General features: G+C 39.4%; 1 protein-coding gene across 1 annotated transcript; it reads left to right on the top strand.

Annotated features, from left to right (window-relative positions):
• The first annotated feature begins 7,710 nt into the window (after window positions 1-7,710).
• ZNF630 (zinc finger protein 630) lies at window positions 7,711-16,676 on the top strand. Its single transcript, XM_047076164.1, has 4 exons — window positions 7,711-8,216; window positions 13,943-14,069; window positions 14,299-14,394; window positions 14,585-16,676. The coding sequence occupies exons 1-4, from the start codon at window positions 8,202-8,204 to the stop codon at window positions 16,309-16,311; spliced, it is 1,965 nt and encodes a 654-aa protein (XP_046932120.1). The 5' UTR covers window positions 7,711-8,201; the 3' UTR covers window positions 16,312-16,676.
• The last annotated feature ends 656 nt before the right edge of the window (window positions 16,677-17,332 follow it).

Raw genomic sequence — 17,332 nt, 5'->3', positions numbered from 1 at the left:
ATTTTAACCTTGGTCCATCCTGGCCACACATAAAATTCTTTTCCAAAGACTTCCCTTCATGAACTGTCTACAACTTTCCCTTACATTTAGATTTTGTCCCAAGCCATTCCTCTCCAAACAACCAGTCTCATTTAGGACAAAATTATTTTCTTTTATCTTCAACAAAAATGTATATCCATTTTGAAAATATTTTTACATACCTACTTTTACATATAGAGATGCTTTCCTTATTTCTATCATTCTTAACTGCATTTAGCAGAATTTTAACTCTTAGAAAACTTAGTCTCCAGTGAAAACTAAGTAGTTACCAATTGTGAACTGTTATATCAGAATTCTTTAGATGGCAAATTTATGAATCTATTAAGCACAAAGCATGTTTACCAACAGACCCAAATAGCCTTAGCATCCCCAGTACTGTAACATTCGCCCCAACATACTATCCAGGGGAATCTGAGGAGACCCTGCCTCTTTCTGGGTAATTCTTCCTTACCCCTAGGCCTAGAATTTTTGTTCCCCATACTCTACCAAGCTAGTTCCTGTTCCTGAGTTTCACTGGGGCCCTCATCCACCCTTAATGGAGGTTTCTTGCACTCTCCAGAGCCCACTTCTTCTGTCTCTGGCTGTTTCCCTCATGAGAAAACGGGTCCGTGGATTGAGACTCTGCATTTACTTTGTATCTAGGATACGTCTCAGTCACACACACTCAGCCTCTGAGGATTTCCCAACCCCCAAGGCCATACTTGTAGTCCAATTTTCCTATCTTTGTCCATGCATGGAGTTATCAGGACACCACAGTGCTTGTCTTTTACCCTTTTCATAGTGTCACTTCTTTTGTCTCCAAAAGCAAAAAGTCTCGAGTTCCATGGATCCCTGAGGGGCCAGGGGTCTTCCTGTGGGAAGGCCACCCAAACTGGGGTGGGATGCGACTCCCCTCTTGCAGGAGGACCTGGACCTTGTGGGTCAAGGTGAATCCGGGACTAGCCCCTAAATGTGGGAAATAAGGCAGCTGAACCAATCAAAATCAGAGCACAGTGAAGCGAGGCTTTAATCTATGTTCCTGCAAGAGCAGGTGTCTGATGGACAGGCACACTCAGGGCAGTCACAGTAGGCAATTTATCTCCTATCATGCATGTTCCTCCTGATTCCTCATTGGCTGAGTACTAAAGAGGTTACAGCCTTACCCGGACATTGCCTATGCCCATGTGAAGCAAAAAGTAGTCTGATTGGAACAAATGTACATTTCCTGAGGTGACGCAGAGACTTTCAGTCCCTCCTTTGTTCTTTGGTGCATGCTGATTGTAAAGCCCATGAAAAGAAGCCCGTGAAACAAAGAGGGGAAGAAGAATCAGGAAATGAAGTGTCTAAGGGTTTGGGACTCCATTATGTGTGTCTGTGTGTGTGGGTTCATATATATATCCAATAGGTTGTAAATGTACTGTTAACTGGACAGCACAGTTTTATTTGGTATTTCTGAAAATGAATCATCTCCCTTACCTCTCACAGGTCACCAGTGCACTGTCCCTTTCCAGCCCTGAATGAAACAATTTGCTGCAAACCACCTATAAAGATGTGGTATCAACCACTAGGGAGGCAGCAAGGGGAAGATGAACTCTCATCATCTTCTTCCCATTTTGATCCAAGACTCCTGCACTGGAAAAGGCTCATCTGCTCAGGTCTCCCTCTCCCCACACTGTAGGTTTTCATAATTCATGGGGTTTTGGAGTGATGGGAGTTTCGAGCTGACGGCCAAGAAAAAATTCTTGAGACATCTTTGGTGCAAAAAGGTGATTTTATTAAAGCACGGGGACAAGACCTGTGGGCAGAAAGAGCTGCATTGGGGTCATGAAGAGTGATTGCTTATATACTGTGGAGTTGGGGCAAATAAAGTCAAGAGGAAGTTTCTTTAAAAAATTTTTTTTAATGTTTACTTATTTTTGAGAGAGAGAGAGAGAGAGCAGGAGGTGGGAGAGAGAGAAGGAGACACAGAATCTGAAGTAGGCTCCAGGCTCTGAGCTGTCAGCACAGATCCCGATGCAAGGCTTGATTGAACTCAGGAACTGCGAGATCATGACCTGAGCCGAAGTTGGACGCTTAACTGACTGAGCCACCCAGGTACTCCAAGAGGAAGTTTCTTACAGGTATTTCCATATGCTAAAGAAGATTCACAGATTACTAAAGGCCTAGTTATTGTCAAGCTAAAGTTGTTTTTCCCTCTAGCAAAACATTATGGTTAGGACTGTAGGGAGTTGCTGGAGACTAAGCTATTGATAAGATTGCCCTTTTCTTGTAATTGTACTAAGATATTTGTAAATTGATGGAGACTCTATCAGTTTAAGTATTTGTTTTCTGTCCTTTCCTCTATTCTTGGGAAGCCAGGAGTGCCTGAGTAATATCACACATATCCCACCTGCCAGGGGTGGGAGGTGTGCAAGCTTGTGTTTGGTCCTCAGCTTGCCTTATGGTCCCTCATCAATAATGATGGTTTTTTCCTTTTTAAATGTTTGTTTATTTATTTATTAAATATTTATTTATTTATTTTTGAGAGAGAGAGAGAGAGAGAGAGCGCGCGCGAGCTGGTGCACATGTGAGTGGGGGAGGGGAAGAGAGAGAGAATCCCAAGCAGGCTCCAAGCTGTCAGCCCAGACCTCACTGTGGGGCTGGATCTCATGTACCATGAGATCATGACCTGAGCTGAGATCAATAGTCAGATGCTTAATTGACTGAGCCACTCAGGCTCTCCTCATCAATGACCTTTAACTTTAAACTCATGGCTCTATTAAGTATGCCACCATTAATGTGGCTTTGCTCTAGATCTTAAATCTGGACTTCAGTTAACTTTTCCACCATCAGTGCTCCTACGATCATGACCTAGGGCCCAGGGTCTATATTCAGATTTCCATCAATTTCCTTTTTTGACCTTGAACTCAGGTCTTTGAAAAAATTCTGACATAACAGATTGGGCTCCTCATTGATACCCATCTGGTTTGAATTCAACCTTCATATACTATCATTAGTCTTTCTCTATTAATACCTTGTGCCCCGACCAAATCTTCCACCACCATTGACCCTCTGAATGTTTTTACATGGAAAAAGGAACTATGCAGATATGAGTAAATTAAAAAGTCTTGAGATGGGAAGATTATTATGGATTATCCAGATAAGTCCAGTGTAATCACAAGGGTCCTTATAAGAAGGAAAGAGGGAGGTCAGAGTCCAAAATTGAGGTGTGATGATGGAAGCAGAAGGACACAGTCATAAAGAGATTTGAAGATGCTACAATGCTGGCTTTGAAGATGGAAGAAGGGGTTTTAAGCCAAGGAATAGAGTTGACCTCTAGAAGCTAGAAAAAGCAAGGAAATGGATTCTTCCCTAGAGCCTCCAGAGGGAGTATGATTCTGCTACTACCTTGATTTCAGCCCAGGGAAACTCACTTTGGACTTCTGACCTCCAGAACTATAACATAATAAACTTGTGTTGTTTTAAACTTGTAAGTTTATGGTAATTTTTTAGAGCAGCAATAGGAAACTAATACAGGCATCTTTGAAAAATTCCACCATTGATGCCTACCTGCTCAACACTCAAACCATGTCCTTATTAACTAACTCTTCCACCACCCACGCCCCTCTGTGTGACCTCAAATCTCAGCCATTGTTAGCCATTCCACCATCAAAATCCCTTATCTATGTCCTCCAACCTGGACCTCTATTAACTTTTCCAACCTAAATCAACTCTGATTTTATCTTGAACTCAGGCATCAGTTATCTATTCTACCATTAACGGGTTTTGATCTAGATATAGAATCTAGAGCTTTAAGGGTAGAAAGTTAACAGTCCCTTTGTGTTTGTGTATTATGCTTGGATGTCTGTTCATTTCTCCACTATCAGGGCAATTTATGTGTCAATCTTTTTTCACATTGTTAACTTTCCCCCACTGTTACCCTTCAGCTATGTACATTGATGGCAGCCTTAGTTAAATCCTCCCCAACTGTCTTCTTTTAGTGTGTGCTGAAAAATCAAACCGATGCTAACTCTTGTGCCATTATTGCCCCTTCTTCTATGTGCATCAACTCCAGCCCTTTGTTCATGTTTTTATCATAAATGCCTATTTGGTCTGACCTTGAAGTCAGGTCTTGGTTAACTCTTCTGCGATCATTGCCCCTTTGGTATAGTTTGTGAATTGTGCGCCTTTGCTAATTAGGCCACCATTGATGCTTCACCAGTCTACCAGAGAAGTTAATGTTTACATTTTCAAAGCCTCTCTGGAAAGAATTGGTAACTAGGCCACAATTTTACCTTCAGTGCCTTTCGGGTTTGACTTAGAAGTAAAATTTTTGTTACCTTCCCCCCCCCCTCCCCATCCATGTGCTCTGGTAGAAGTCTTGAATCCTAGGGCTTTAACTATTTCACCATCAGAACTCCTCTATGTTGTAGATCTAGAATCTGAGATTTTGTTAACTATTCAATCCCATTCAGGGTTTGCCTCCAATATAGCCTTTTGTTAAGTTTTCTAAAATCAATGTTCCTTAGGTTTTACCTTAAACTTCTGCCTCTCTTAATTCTTTCAGTTTTTAAAAAACGTTTATTTATTTATTTTGAGAGAGGCAGTGCAAGCGGGGGAGGAGGAGGAGGAGGAGAGAGAGAGAGAGAGAGAGATCCTCTGAAGCGGGTTCTGTGCTGACAGCAGTGAGCCCAAAGCGGGGCTGTGGAACCCACGAACCTGTGAGATCATGACCTGAGCAGAAGTCCGATGCTCAATGGTCTGAGCTATCCAGGTGCCCCCTCTCTTTTAGCTTTCATATTGGGCTACAAAAGGCCACATCTGCCCACTTTAAGGGACCCTGGCAGAAAGTCTGGCCCGTGAGCGACAAGAGAGGGAGGACCTTCTGTGTTCAAAGGAGCCAATAGAAGACTAGGAGCGCGGCGAGGCAGAGCCTTGAGTGACACAAGGGGAGGGGGCGCTGTCCCTTCGAAGGAACAATAGGAAGGCCGGAGGGCAACAACTCTAGGCTGCTAGAGGCGGGCCGGGTGTGTTAACGAGAGAATACGTTATGTAAAAAGACTCTTCACTTTCTCCAGATGTTTTAGAAATGAAGCTTCTGCAGAGCAATCTCCCAGGCGGTGCTTCTACCCTCCGGCCTTACCACTCCCTCCCGCCCCGCTCCCAGGACCGGGTTCCCTCCGAACACCCCTACCCGCACGTCGCCACGCCTTTGCTCTGGCAGTGTCTCTGCCGATGGCCGGGAACGCCCATTTACCCGCCCGGAACAGTCGCTACACATTGGAGCCTCACACTACTTTCGAAGCACCAATTCCGAATACCCTGCCTCGGAAATATCACGAGGACTTCCTGGACTCCAAAACGCGTATCTCTTCTGGCTGGAATGGGAGCCTCAAGAGGCAGTGTGAGGCCCTGGCCGTTTTCCTGGCCGGCGACGTTGTTCCTGGCACAGACCGAATGACGCCATTTTTGTTACTGGTAGAGCTCGGCTTGGAGGCTGTTTCTGGGCATGCGAAAGATAAGCTAAAGCGTCAACCAGACCCACCAAGGAGGGCTGGAGGGGAAAGGGAATTTCGGGGGATGTTGAGCCCATTTGTGCAAGCAGGGAGCCAAGTTCGTCTTGAGAAGGAGCTTTGGGGTCCTGAGAGCAGAGCCAGGGTGAGGGGCCCCGTTAAGTGATGCGGGTCTGTGTGGTCAGTGATGGGGACATGTGGAAGGACTAATGAGGGGGTCCTTTGGACTGAATGATGTGGAAAACAGTGATAGGGAGGGGAGTCTGTAAGACTGTGTGGGATATTCGATGAGGGGTTTATGGAGGCGATAGGGGAGTCTGTGCAATGAGCAAAAGTGTCTGTAGGGTGAGTGGTAGGGTTTCAAGGGAGTGAGTGAAAGGGGTTTGTGGGACGAGTGATGGAGAGTCTGTTGGGTGAATGATGGGGGATCTGGGGTGAGCAATGGGGTGGTCTTTAGGGTGAATGATGAGGGTCCATGGAGACAGGAATTAGAATGTGTAGGGTCAATGTTGAGATTCTGTGAGGTCCATGATGGGTGGCTCTTTGAGATGGATAGTACATCCAAGAATAAACAAAAATTCCTGCCCTTGTGGTATCAACATTCCAATGGAGGAGTCATACATTGGGCCTTTAATTTGTATTTCCCTGATGACTGCTTTTTCATATATTTTTGATATCTTAGATCCTCTTTTGTAAGGCACCTGTTCAGATCTTTTGCTCCTTTTTCTATTGAATGTCTGCCTTTTCCTTATTGATTTGTGGAACTTGTTTTTATATATTCTGATACTACTCCTTTATCAGTGATATGTGTTTCGCAAATATTTCATTGATTTTTGGCTTCTCTCTTCCGTGTTGTGGCTTTGAATATTAAGGTTTTAAGTTAACTTTGAGCTGTAAAGCACAATGTAAATTTAGAGTTTTGTTATTCTCAAGTTAACAACCAGACAATGCCTTCTGTAATTTAGGAGGAGAATTAATTTCTAGGGCATTCAGAAGCAGAGTCGCATCTCTGAAAACTTTGGTGCCATGACAGCTAAGGAGAAGTTCTCTGCTTTTTGTTTTCCCACCACTTCACCCTCTAGTCACTGGCTGTGTGATCATGAATAAGTCACTAAACCTCTTTAGGCCTCAGTTTCTTCACTGTGAAATGAGGATAATAGCAGGGTCTATCCTTTGAGGCTTGGGATGATATTTAAGTGAGTTAATACCCGATTATTATCTATTCATTATTGTTTTGTAGCACTGATCTTGTATATATTTCATGGATCTTCCATGAATTCAAGGTCAGTTCTACTCATGTGATACCCAAGAAAATCCAATGAAAGAAATTAGATACCAACAAATAAGATTTTGTCAGGTAGGGTTGAACTTTGGATGGCCACAAACCACTGTGATATCTTTGGGAACAGATGTTTGTTGTTATTAAACAATTGGGAGTGTGATCTTGTGGTCTGCCTCTTCTTCATTTTGCAGGTGTATTTCCATGCTATTAACTTTATTTCCATATACTATTAAGTATATTTCTATGGAGATTTTCAAACATTCAGCAAAATAGAGGGAATTATATAATAAACCCCATTATGCACATCACCCAGTATCATCAATCATCAACTCATGACCACTGTTGTTTCACCTAGACCAGGGGATGGAAAACTCTAGACAGTGGGCCAAATATGGCCTGCTGCTGTTTTTATACAGCTGTAAACCATGAATGGTTTTCACATTTTTTAATGTTTGGAAAAAAAATCAGAAGAATATTTTGTGACATATGAAAATGATATAAAATTCAAATTATAGTGTCCATAAGTGATGTTTTATTGGAACACAGCCAGTAAACAGAATTGGCTTATGCATTGTCTATAGCTGCTTTCAATCACTGAATAATTGCAACAAAGACCATAGGCTTCACAAATCTGAAATATTTACTGTCTGTCTCTTTACAGAGAAAGTTTGCCAACCCCTAATCTAGACCACCCATTTATTTCTCTCTTCCAGATTGTTTTTGTTATTGATAACATAAAATGCACAAATATTAAATGTATAGCTCAATTAATCTTTATATATATAGTTGTTATTATTTTGAAACAAAGCCCAGATATATCATTTCATACAAAAGATAAAGACTTCAAGGTCAATACTTGAATTTTATATATTCAATATAAAATAACAGTAATAACTTCCGATCATCATTGGTTAAATTTCTTAATATCATCAAATATCTAGTCAGGACTCAAAATTTAATGAGTATCTCAAAGATTTTTTTGTCTTTTTAAATTAAGGTCCAGACAAGGTCCATACTTTACATTTGGTTTCTGTATCTCATGAACCTCTTAATTGTCTCTAGTGTTACTTTAAATGGTCACCTGCCTTTTCATCTCTTGGAGGTTCCATAACTTATTTTCTCAGTCCTCAGTGATTAGGCATTTTGATTATTTTCAAAATTATGGTGTTAAAGACAAATCTGTGATGAAATTTCCTTCAGTTAAGTCTCTGCACACATCCATGATTATTACCTTAGGAAAAAGTTCTAGAAGTGGCATTGCTGGTCAAATGACAAAGACAATTACCAATGAATTAACAAGTAATGCATTTTATATTCAGCCACTGAAGAGTGATTAATACAGCCTGGTCTCTGAAGACTCTTCTGTACCCCCACCCCACCCCCAATTGGTTTCCAAAGAGAAACAGAAAATGATGGAGTCCCAGGTAGGTTGTTTGTTTCCCACTTGGTTTTCCCACAATAAAATGAAAAAGGACAATACATTGAACACATGAATTAGAGAAATATAGACAGAATAGAAGATTAAGAGGCAGGTGAAGTTACTGTGAAGATATCTGGCCATATTTGATATAAAATGAGATAAACATTTTATCTTCAAGCTTCCTGGCAGCCACAGTGAAAATGGCAAACAGGATGCTTTAGATGATTTGCATTCCCCATCAAGATAAAGCAGTTCATCAATCCGTCTCCTCAAGTCAAGATTTCTGAGACTTTAGCTTAAGAAATGTTATTGTTGAGTTTTCCTAAAGGCCAGCCATTTTCAGCACAGTGTGGTATCATCAATAGTTGTTTCAAAGAGGCTATTTTTAGTTAAAATTTTCTGGCAGAGGCTTGGAGCCTGGTTTTCCATGGCTCCTTCACTGTCATCTCATAGTTTGTGGGATCATGCCCCAACTCAAGGCCAGTTCCTTCTCTACTCTTCCATTTTATGCCTTTTTATCCTTTCTTTGCAAGGGTAGTATATACATGGTGCAAAGAATGTACATAATATTGCAAAGTAAAATTTAGGAAGAAAGGGAAATATGTCTGAAATCTAATTTTTGCCTTCTTCCCTGGCATAACTAGTATTATGTAGTTTGGGGATGATCTTTACACTCTTTATACATATAATCCCTATGTGTGTAGATGTATATATGTAAATGTGTGTGATTTTATTATTTTCATGTGTTTTTTACTACACAAACTGTATCTTCTGTAACTTTAAAAAAGTGTATTGATAAAACATTTCCAATAAATCCAAACTTTACATATTTTATTATGGAAAGTTTCAGTTTTGAACATACACAAAAGTTGATTTTTGTGAACCCCTTTGTACTTATCACCCAGCTGCAAATATTATCAACCAGTGGCCAATCTTGTTTTATCTATGGTTAATCTCCAACCATTCCTGTCATCATCATCATCATCATCATCGAGTCAGTCTTTTATTAATATTTTGTTGAGAATTTTTACTCCTATGTTCATGAGACATGGTTGTGTTTTTTTGGTATTGTGCTTATCATGTTTTGGCATCACAGTTATGTTGGCTTTATTTAACAAGTTGGGAAGTATTCTTTGAAAGAGTTTGGGTAAAATTAGTATTATTTCCTTCTTTTTATTTTTTTAAGTTTATTTATTTATTTTGAGAGAGAGAGCAACTGGGGGAGGGGCAGAGAAAGAATCCCAAGCAGGCTCCACGCCAACAGCCCAATATGGGGCTCGAACGCACTAACCATTAGATTATGACCTGAGCCAAAACCAAGAGTCAGATGCCTAACCGACTCAGCCGCCCAGGCACCCTAGTATTATTTCCTTCTTAAAAATTAGGAAGAATTCTCCAGTGAAGTCATCAGGGTGTGAAGTTTTATTTGTGGTTAAGTTTTTAATTATGAATTTGATTTATTTAAAAGATACAATACCATCCAGCTTTTCTATTTCTATGTATGTTGGGTTTGTTAACTTGTGATTTCCAAGTAGTTTTTCCAGTTTGTCTAAGTTAGAGGTCAGCAAACTTTTTCTGTAGAGGGCCAGATAGAAATACTTAAGCTTTTGTAGGCCATATGGTCTCTGTTGCAACTACTCAGTTCTGCTTTTGTAGGTTGAAAACAGCTGTAGACAATATGTAAACCAATGAACATGGCTGTAATCCAATAAAATTTTATTTATGGACACTGAAAATTGAATTTCATACAATGTTCACATGCCACAAAATATTCTCCTTTCACTTTTTTCTTCAACAGTTAAAAGTGTAAAAACCATCCTATGCTTGTGGGCCAGATTTGGCATGCGTACCATACCCTGCTGTCCTGCAATCTGCATTGTAAATAAACTTTATTTATAAATAAAATTGTTCATAGTATCTTTTTAAATGTTTATTTATTTATTTTGAGAGAGGGAGAAAGCACGTGTGCAAGCGTGAGCAGGGGAGGGGCAGAAAGAGAGAGGGAGAAAGAGAGAATCACAGGTAGGCTCTGTGCTGTCAGCACACAGCCCGATGCAAGGCTTGATGTCATGAGCCCAGAGATCATGGCCTGAGCTGAAATCAAGAGTCTGGCACTCAACTGACTGAGCCACCCAGGCACTTTGTTCATAGTATCTTTTTATTGTTCTTTTAATGTTTGCAGGATACCAGCCCCTTGTTGTGGATTCTTTTATTGTTTCTGTTTTTTTTTCTTTGATGTCTAATGGAAATAAGAATAAGAATAGGGACGCCTGGGTGGTTCAGTCCATGAAGCATCCTACTTTGGCTCAGGTTATGATCTTGCGGGCGTGACTTTGAGCCCCATGTTGGGCTCTATCCTGACAGCTCAGAGCCTAGAGCCTGCTTCAGATTCTGAGGCTCCCTCTCTCTCTGTCCCTCTCCCGCTTGCACTCTGTCTCTCTCTCACACAAAAATAAACATTAAAAATTTTTTTTAAAAGAATAAGAATAATCACAGCTACTGTTTATTGAATGCCTACTGTGTGCCTGACACCATTATAATAAAACATAATGGAATTACTTTGTGTTAGATACTATTATTTATCCCCATTCTTCAGAGAAAAAAGCTGAGGCATGGGTAGTACATAGTCTCACCAATACTCTAAAGTAGTGAAGTCACAAATAAGGGAACAACCTTATCAACATATCTTTGTATATTTCTCAAATATTTATATAGACCAAATTTTTGGACATGAGAGTGCTAGGTTACAGAGCAAGCATGTTTAAAATTTAAAGGGTATTTTTCAAATTGCATTTTGATATTATGTAATAAGCTTCTACATGTGGCTTCAAATCACTTATAAAAAGGCCCATTTCCAAATACTTCTCTTACTACCAGATAGCTTCAGTGGTTTTCATTCTTACTATTTTTATGGTTGAGCATTGTATCTTATTTTCATTTGCTTTTCATTAATCATTAAATGAAATATGGCATTTTTTCACATTTTATTTGCCATTTAAAAATTTCTCTGTAAAACTCCCTTTCTGTCTTTGTCTTTTGCTCATTGATTTCTAAGAGCTTTTTGTATATGAGTGATACAAATTTTGAAGTACACATTAAAAACTTTTTTTTGGCTATATGTCATTTTCTCACTCAGCCTTGTTGGCTGTCTTCTCTCACTAGAATATGAGATACTTGAAGAAAGATATTTTTGTCAGGTTTCTTTTTTGCTGTATCCCCAGTTCCTAGAAAAATGCCTGGTATTCAGTGGGATCTCAACTGCTTGCTGAATAGATGGATGTTTTTTTCACTTAACAATATATCTTAGAGACTTTTGCATAGCGATCCTTGTTGCTTTTTATGGTTGTATATGGAATTATCTTATGCAGATTGAAGCACAATTCATCCAATCCCCCATAAAGTTGTCTGCATTATTTTGCTATTATAAATAGTACTGTAGTGAAGTAACATCACACATGTTCTTTTGCTTACATATATGTGTTGAATAATTTCTAGAAATGGAATTGCTGGTCAGATGACTATAGATGCTAGAGAGGATGTGGAGAAACAGGAACCCTCTTGTACTGTTGGTGGGAATGCAAACTGGTGCAGCCACTCTGGAAAACAGTGTGGAGGTTCCTCAAAAAATTAAAAGTAGATCTACCCTATGACCCAGCAATAGCACTGCTAGGAATTTACCCAAGGGATACAGGAGTACTGATGCACAGGGGCACTTGTACCCCAATGTTTATAGCAGCACTCTCAACAATAGCCAAATTGTGGAAAAAGCCTAAATGTCCATCAACTGATGAATGGATAAAGAAGATGTGATTTATATATACAATGGAATACTACTTGGCAATGAGAAAGAATGAAATCTGGCCTTTTGTAGCAACGTGGATGGAACTGGAGAGTGTTATGCTAAGCGAAATAAGTCAGGCAGAGAAAGACAGATATCATGTTTTCACTCATATGTGGATCCTGAGAAACTTAACAGAAGACCAGGGGGGAGGGGAAGGGGGGAAAAGTTACATAGACGGAAGGAGGCAAACCATAAGAGACTCTTAAATACTGAGAACAAACTGAGGGTTGATAGGGGGTTGGGGAGAGGGGAAAGTGGGTGATGGGCATTGAGGAGGGCACCTGTTGGGATGAGCACTGGATGTTGTATGGAAACCAATTTGACAATCAATTATATTAAAAATAAGATTTTGATGGATATTGTTAAATTATTGTAAGTTAATTGCCCTCAAAATATATTGTACCAGTGTATACTCGCAATTTGAGTGCTACTTTTTTTTTACATCTTCACCATCTTAGTGACTTATCAAACTCTAAACTTTGATATTATGTAAGAAAAACATGATATTTTGATTTAATTTGCATTTCTCTTCATGTGAATGAAGTTGAACACCATTTTACATGTTTAGACGCCATTTGCATTTTATTTTCTCTGAATTGACAGTAATGTCCTTTGATTATTTTTTAAAAGGTTAAGTTGTTAGTCATTTTCTTTTTGCTTTGTAGGAGCTCTATAAATTGAGCAAATTTGTTCTTTGTCCATCTTATGTGTTGTGCATATATATACTCCTCAGGTAGTTGCTTGTCCTTTGAATTTGTTTATGGTATATTTTGCTATGAAATACATAAAGTAATCAAATTTATCAGTATTTTCCTTTGTGACATCTGGGTCTTGTAGCATGCCTACTTAGAAGAGTTTTCTCCACTTTAAAATTATTTTTAGAATCTCTCCTGTCTTTATTTTTATGTCTTCTGATTTTCTTTGTTTAAATTTTTGTTATATCTCAAATTTATTTTTGAGTATAGTATGAAATAAGGAGTCTAACTTTACATTTTTCTGATAACTACCCAGTTTTGAACAATCTGTCTTTTCTGCATTTATTTACTTTCAAAATTTGTTTATTTCTTTTTCTTTTTTCTTTTTTTTAAATTTAAGTTATAGTTAACATAGAGTGCAATATTGGTTTCAGGAGTAGAATTCAGTGATTCGTCACTTACACACAACACCCAGTGCTCATTACAACAAGTGCCCTCCTTAATACCCATCACCTATCTAACCCTTCTCCCAACCACTTCCCTCCATCAGCCCTCAGTTTTTTCTCTATTGTTAAGAGTCTCTTGTGGTTTGTTTCCCTCTGTTCTCATTTTTTCCTTTCCTATATGTTCATCTGTCTTGTTTCCTAAGTTCCACGTATGAGTCAAATCATATGGTATTTGTCTTTCTCTGACTGACTTATTTTGCTTAGCATAACACGTTGTAGCTCCATCCATGTTGTTGAAATGGCAAGATTTCATTCTCTTTTAATGTTTATTTATTTATTTTGACAGAGAGAAAGCGAGAGATAGAGAGAGAGCAGGCGAGGGGTAGAGAGAGAAGGAGAGAGAGAACCCCAAGCAGGCTCCATGCTGTCAATGCAGAGCCCAAAGCGAGGCTCAATCTCATGAACTGTGAGATCATGACCTGAGCCGAAATCAAGAGTCGGATGCTTCACTGACTGAGCCACCCAGGGTGCTCCAAGATTTCATTCTTTTTGGTGGCTGAGTAATATTCCATTGCACATCTAGTTTTAGACTCTTTATTCTGTTCCACCAACTATTCTTGCTAATGGCAGAACTTACAAAGTTTTTCTCATTAAGTATGCTACACAAAATGATAAGTAGTTATCCTACAGGTGTTGCTGTGGTAAAAATGATCAGAATGAGCAGATTGTACATAATGTGCTGTTATAGGAACTAGTGACCTATGAAGATGTGGCTGTGGACTTCACCCAGGAGGAGTGGCAGCGTCTGGACCCTGCTCAGAAGATCCTACACAGAGATGTGATGCTGGAGATCTACAGCCATCTGGTCTCTGTGGGTAAGGGCAAATTCTCTGTATAACAATGAATCAAGTCCTCCCCACTCTTCAAACTGTCAAGACCATGACCTTTATGATTTTCCATTAATAGGGTCTTTATAGTTTTTTTATGTTTATATTTTTGTTATATCTGGAATTTATTTTTGTGAGTTAAGGATCCATCTTTCCTGGGAGGCCCCTGAGATTGCTTCTTCTCTTTATGAATTTCTGAATAATTTTCCCTTAACAGGGTGTTCAGGTATAAGTCCAGGTATAATCTTCAAGTTGGAACATGAAGAGGACCCATGGACCATGAAGAGTGAGTTGTCAAGGTGGATCCACTCAGGTAAGTGAGAATTGGATAGATGGCTGGGAGGGTATTTTCTTCTTCTCTGACATCAATGACATCTTTTATTCTTTAAAATTCACCAGGCCTTCTTTATAACATCCATCCCACATGAGCACCTTCTTAGCACTTCTGTTCATTGCTGTTTTATTTTTGGTTTCTATTTGATTTTATCTTTTTCTTCTTTCAGACAGGGAGAAAAGCCTTGACTCTTCCCAGCAGATCATTTCTGAAGAACTTTCATTTCAAAAAGAGATATTGGAAAAAGCCCCAAAGGATAATTCATTGTACTACCTTTTAAAAGTTTGGCGTATTGATGGTCAGACACATAAATATCAGGGAAACCAAGACAGAGTTTTGAAGCAAGTCACAGTCATTAACCATGAAACATTGACCAAGGAGAAAGGCCCCAAATATAACACACTTGGAAACAGTTTTGGTGGGTGCATAAACCTTGATCCTTCAAGTAAAAAACTCCATAATTTTGATTTATGTGAAAAGAACTTGGAATCTAATTTAGACTCACTGATATGTAATAGGAGCCATACAAGAAAGAACCCCATTGAGAGATTTGGATGCAGGAGCCCACCTAGCTTTAGTGATTCCTGTTCTGTACCTGAGAAAATTTACACTGGCATGAAACCTTGTGGACATGGTCAATGTGAAAAATTTCTCAGTCATAAACAAGTCCATATTCAGTATAAAAAAGGTCAAGCTGGTAAGAAACCCAATGTTTGTGGTGAGTGTGGGAAAGGCTTTATTAAGAAGTCACAACTTATTATACATCAAAGAATTCATACTGGAGAAAAACCGTATGTATGTGGAGATTGTGGAAAAGCCTTCAGTGAGAAATCACACCTCATTGTGCATCAGAGGATTCATACTGGGGAGAAGCCCTATGAGTGTACTAAGTGTGGGAGGGCCTTCTCCCAGAAGTCACCCTTCATTGTTCATCAAAGAGTCCACACTGGAGAGAAACCCTATGAATGTTCTGAGTGTCAAAAAGCCTTCTCTCAGAAGTCACATCTCATTATACATCAGCGAGTTCACACTAGAGAGAAGCCCTTTGAATGTAGTGAATGTGGGAAAGCCTTCTGTGAGAAGTCTCACCTTTTTATACACCAGATAACTCATACTGGGGAGAGACCCTATGAATGTACTGAATGTGGGAAGACCTTCCCTCGGAAAACACAACTCATCATCCATTATAGAACACATACTGGAGAGAAACCCTATAAGTGTAGTGAATGTGGAAAAACCTTTTGCCAGCAGTCCCACCTCATAGGGCATCAAAGAATTCATACAGGAGAGAAACCTTATGTGTGTAATGACTGTGGAAAAGCCTTTTCCCAAAAGTCCCACCTTACTGGACATCAAAGGCTTCACACTGGAGAGAAACCTTATATATGTACAGAGTGTGGAAGAGCCTTCTCTCAGAAATCACCTCTTATTATACACCAGAGAATTCATACAGGGGAGAAACCCTATGAGTGTAGTGACTGTGGCAAAACCTTCTCCCAGAAATCACCCCTCATTATTCATCAGAGAATTCATACAGGGGAGAAACCCTATGAGTGTACTGAGTGTGGAAGGGCATTTTCCCTGAAGTCACATCTCATTATACATCAGAGAGCTCATGCTGGAGAGAAACCATATGAATGTAATGAATCTGGAAAGGCCTTATGTGAGACGTCTCCACTAGCTGTACATCAAAGAACTCAAACTAGGGAGAAACCCACTGAATCTGCTGAATATGGTATGGCCTTTTCCCGAAATTCACAGATGATCGCATATCAGAGAACACACACAGCAGAGAAACCCTCCAACTGCAGTGACTGTGGGAAGGTGTTCTGCCAGCACATACACTTCACTGGACATCAGAACCAACATAGGAGAGAAACCTCATATAAGTACTGATTGTGGGAAGGTCTTCCCAGAAGTCAGATCTCACTATGGATGAAAAAACTCACACTGAACAGAAATCCTCTGGGTACATTGGACATGAAAAAAATGTGGCACCTCCTTTACTGTGGAATAGATTCATACATTCCTACATATTTCTGATTACTCCTCCACAGGATGATCTGGTCAGGCTCTCAGAATATTTTCAACACTGTAAATATGTAATGCACTTGCTCACCTTCAAAGTATTCCCCCCCCTCACAGAATAAATACATCTGGAATAATTGGCATAGTTTTGGTGTTATTTGGTGCTTGAAGGTTTTGTAGCATTTTCCGGTGAATTTATTTGGGTATGGTGCATAATTTGAAAGCAATCTCATTGTCATCTTTCTCTATTTCTTTCATCATATTTTCTCTCTTTAGATTATATATGTATTTATGTTGATATGTCTATCAATACATAGATATAGATATATGAATCCTTGTAATTTTCATAAAAATCATCCATTTTCTCAAGGAAATATAGATTTGTGAAATTTTGAAAAAAGAAAAATATATTTATGAAGTTTTGAGCAAAGTGATCTCCTATGATTCATTTAATTTCCTCGACATATATTGTTATTTCTCCACTATCATTTCTCATAGTGTGTATTTGTGATTTCTTTTTCCCTAATTAGGTAAACTAATACTAATTTTTTTCTCTCTTTCTCCTCTCAACTTTTATTTTATTTTTTTAAATTTCTTAATGTTTATTACTTTTTTGAGAGAAAGACACAGAGTGCAAGTGGGAGAGGGGCAGAGAGAGAGGGAGACACAGAATCCAAGCAGGCTCTAGGCTCCGAACTGTCAGCACAGAGCCCGATGCGGGCTCAAACTCACAAACTATGAGATCATGACCTGAGCTGAAGTCGGATGCTTAACCGACTGAGCCACCTAGTCACCCCTCAACGTTTAATTTTCTTCTTCCAAATTTTTATTTAAGTTCTAGTTAATATGTAATGTAATATTGGTTTCAGGAGTAGAATTTAGTGAGTCA

Source organism: Lynx rufus, unplaced genomic scaffold, assembly GCF_022079265.1.
Source record: "Lynx rufus isolate CCGP_SWC_20201006 ecotype Redwood Valley unplaced genomic scaffold, mLynRuf1.p SCAF_14, whole genome shotgun sequence".
Taxonomy (NCBI): Eukaryota; Metazoa; Chordata; class Mammalia; order Carnivora; family Felidae; genus Lynx; species Lynx rufus.
The sequence above is the reverse complement of the archived record's forward strand: the minus strand, read 5'-3'. Positions and strand labels throughout refer to the sequence as shown.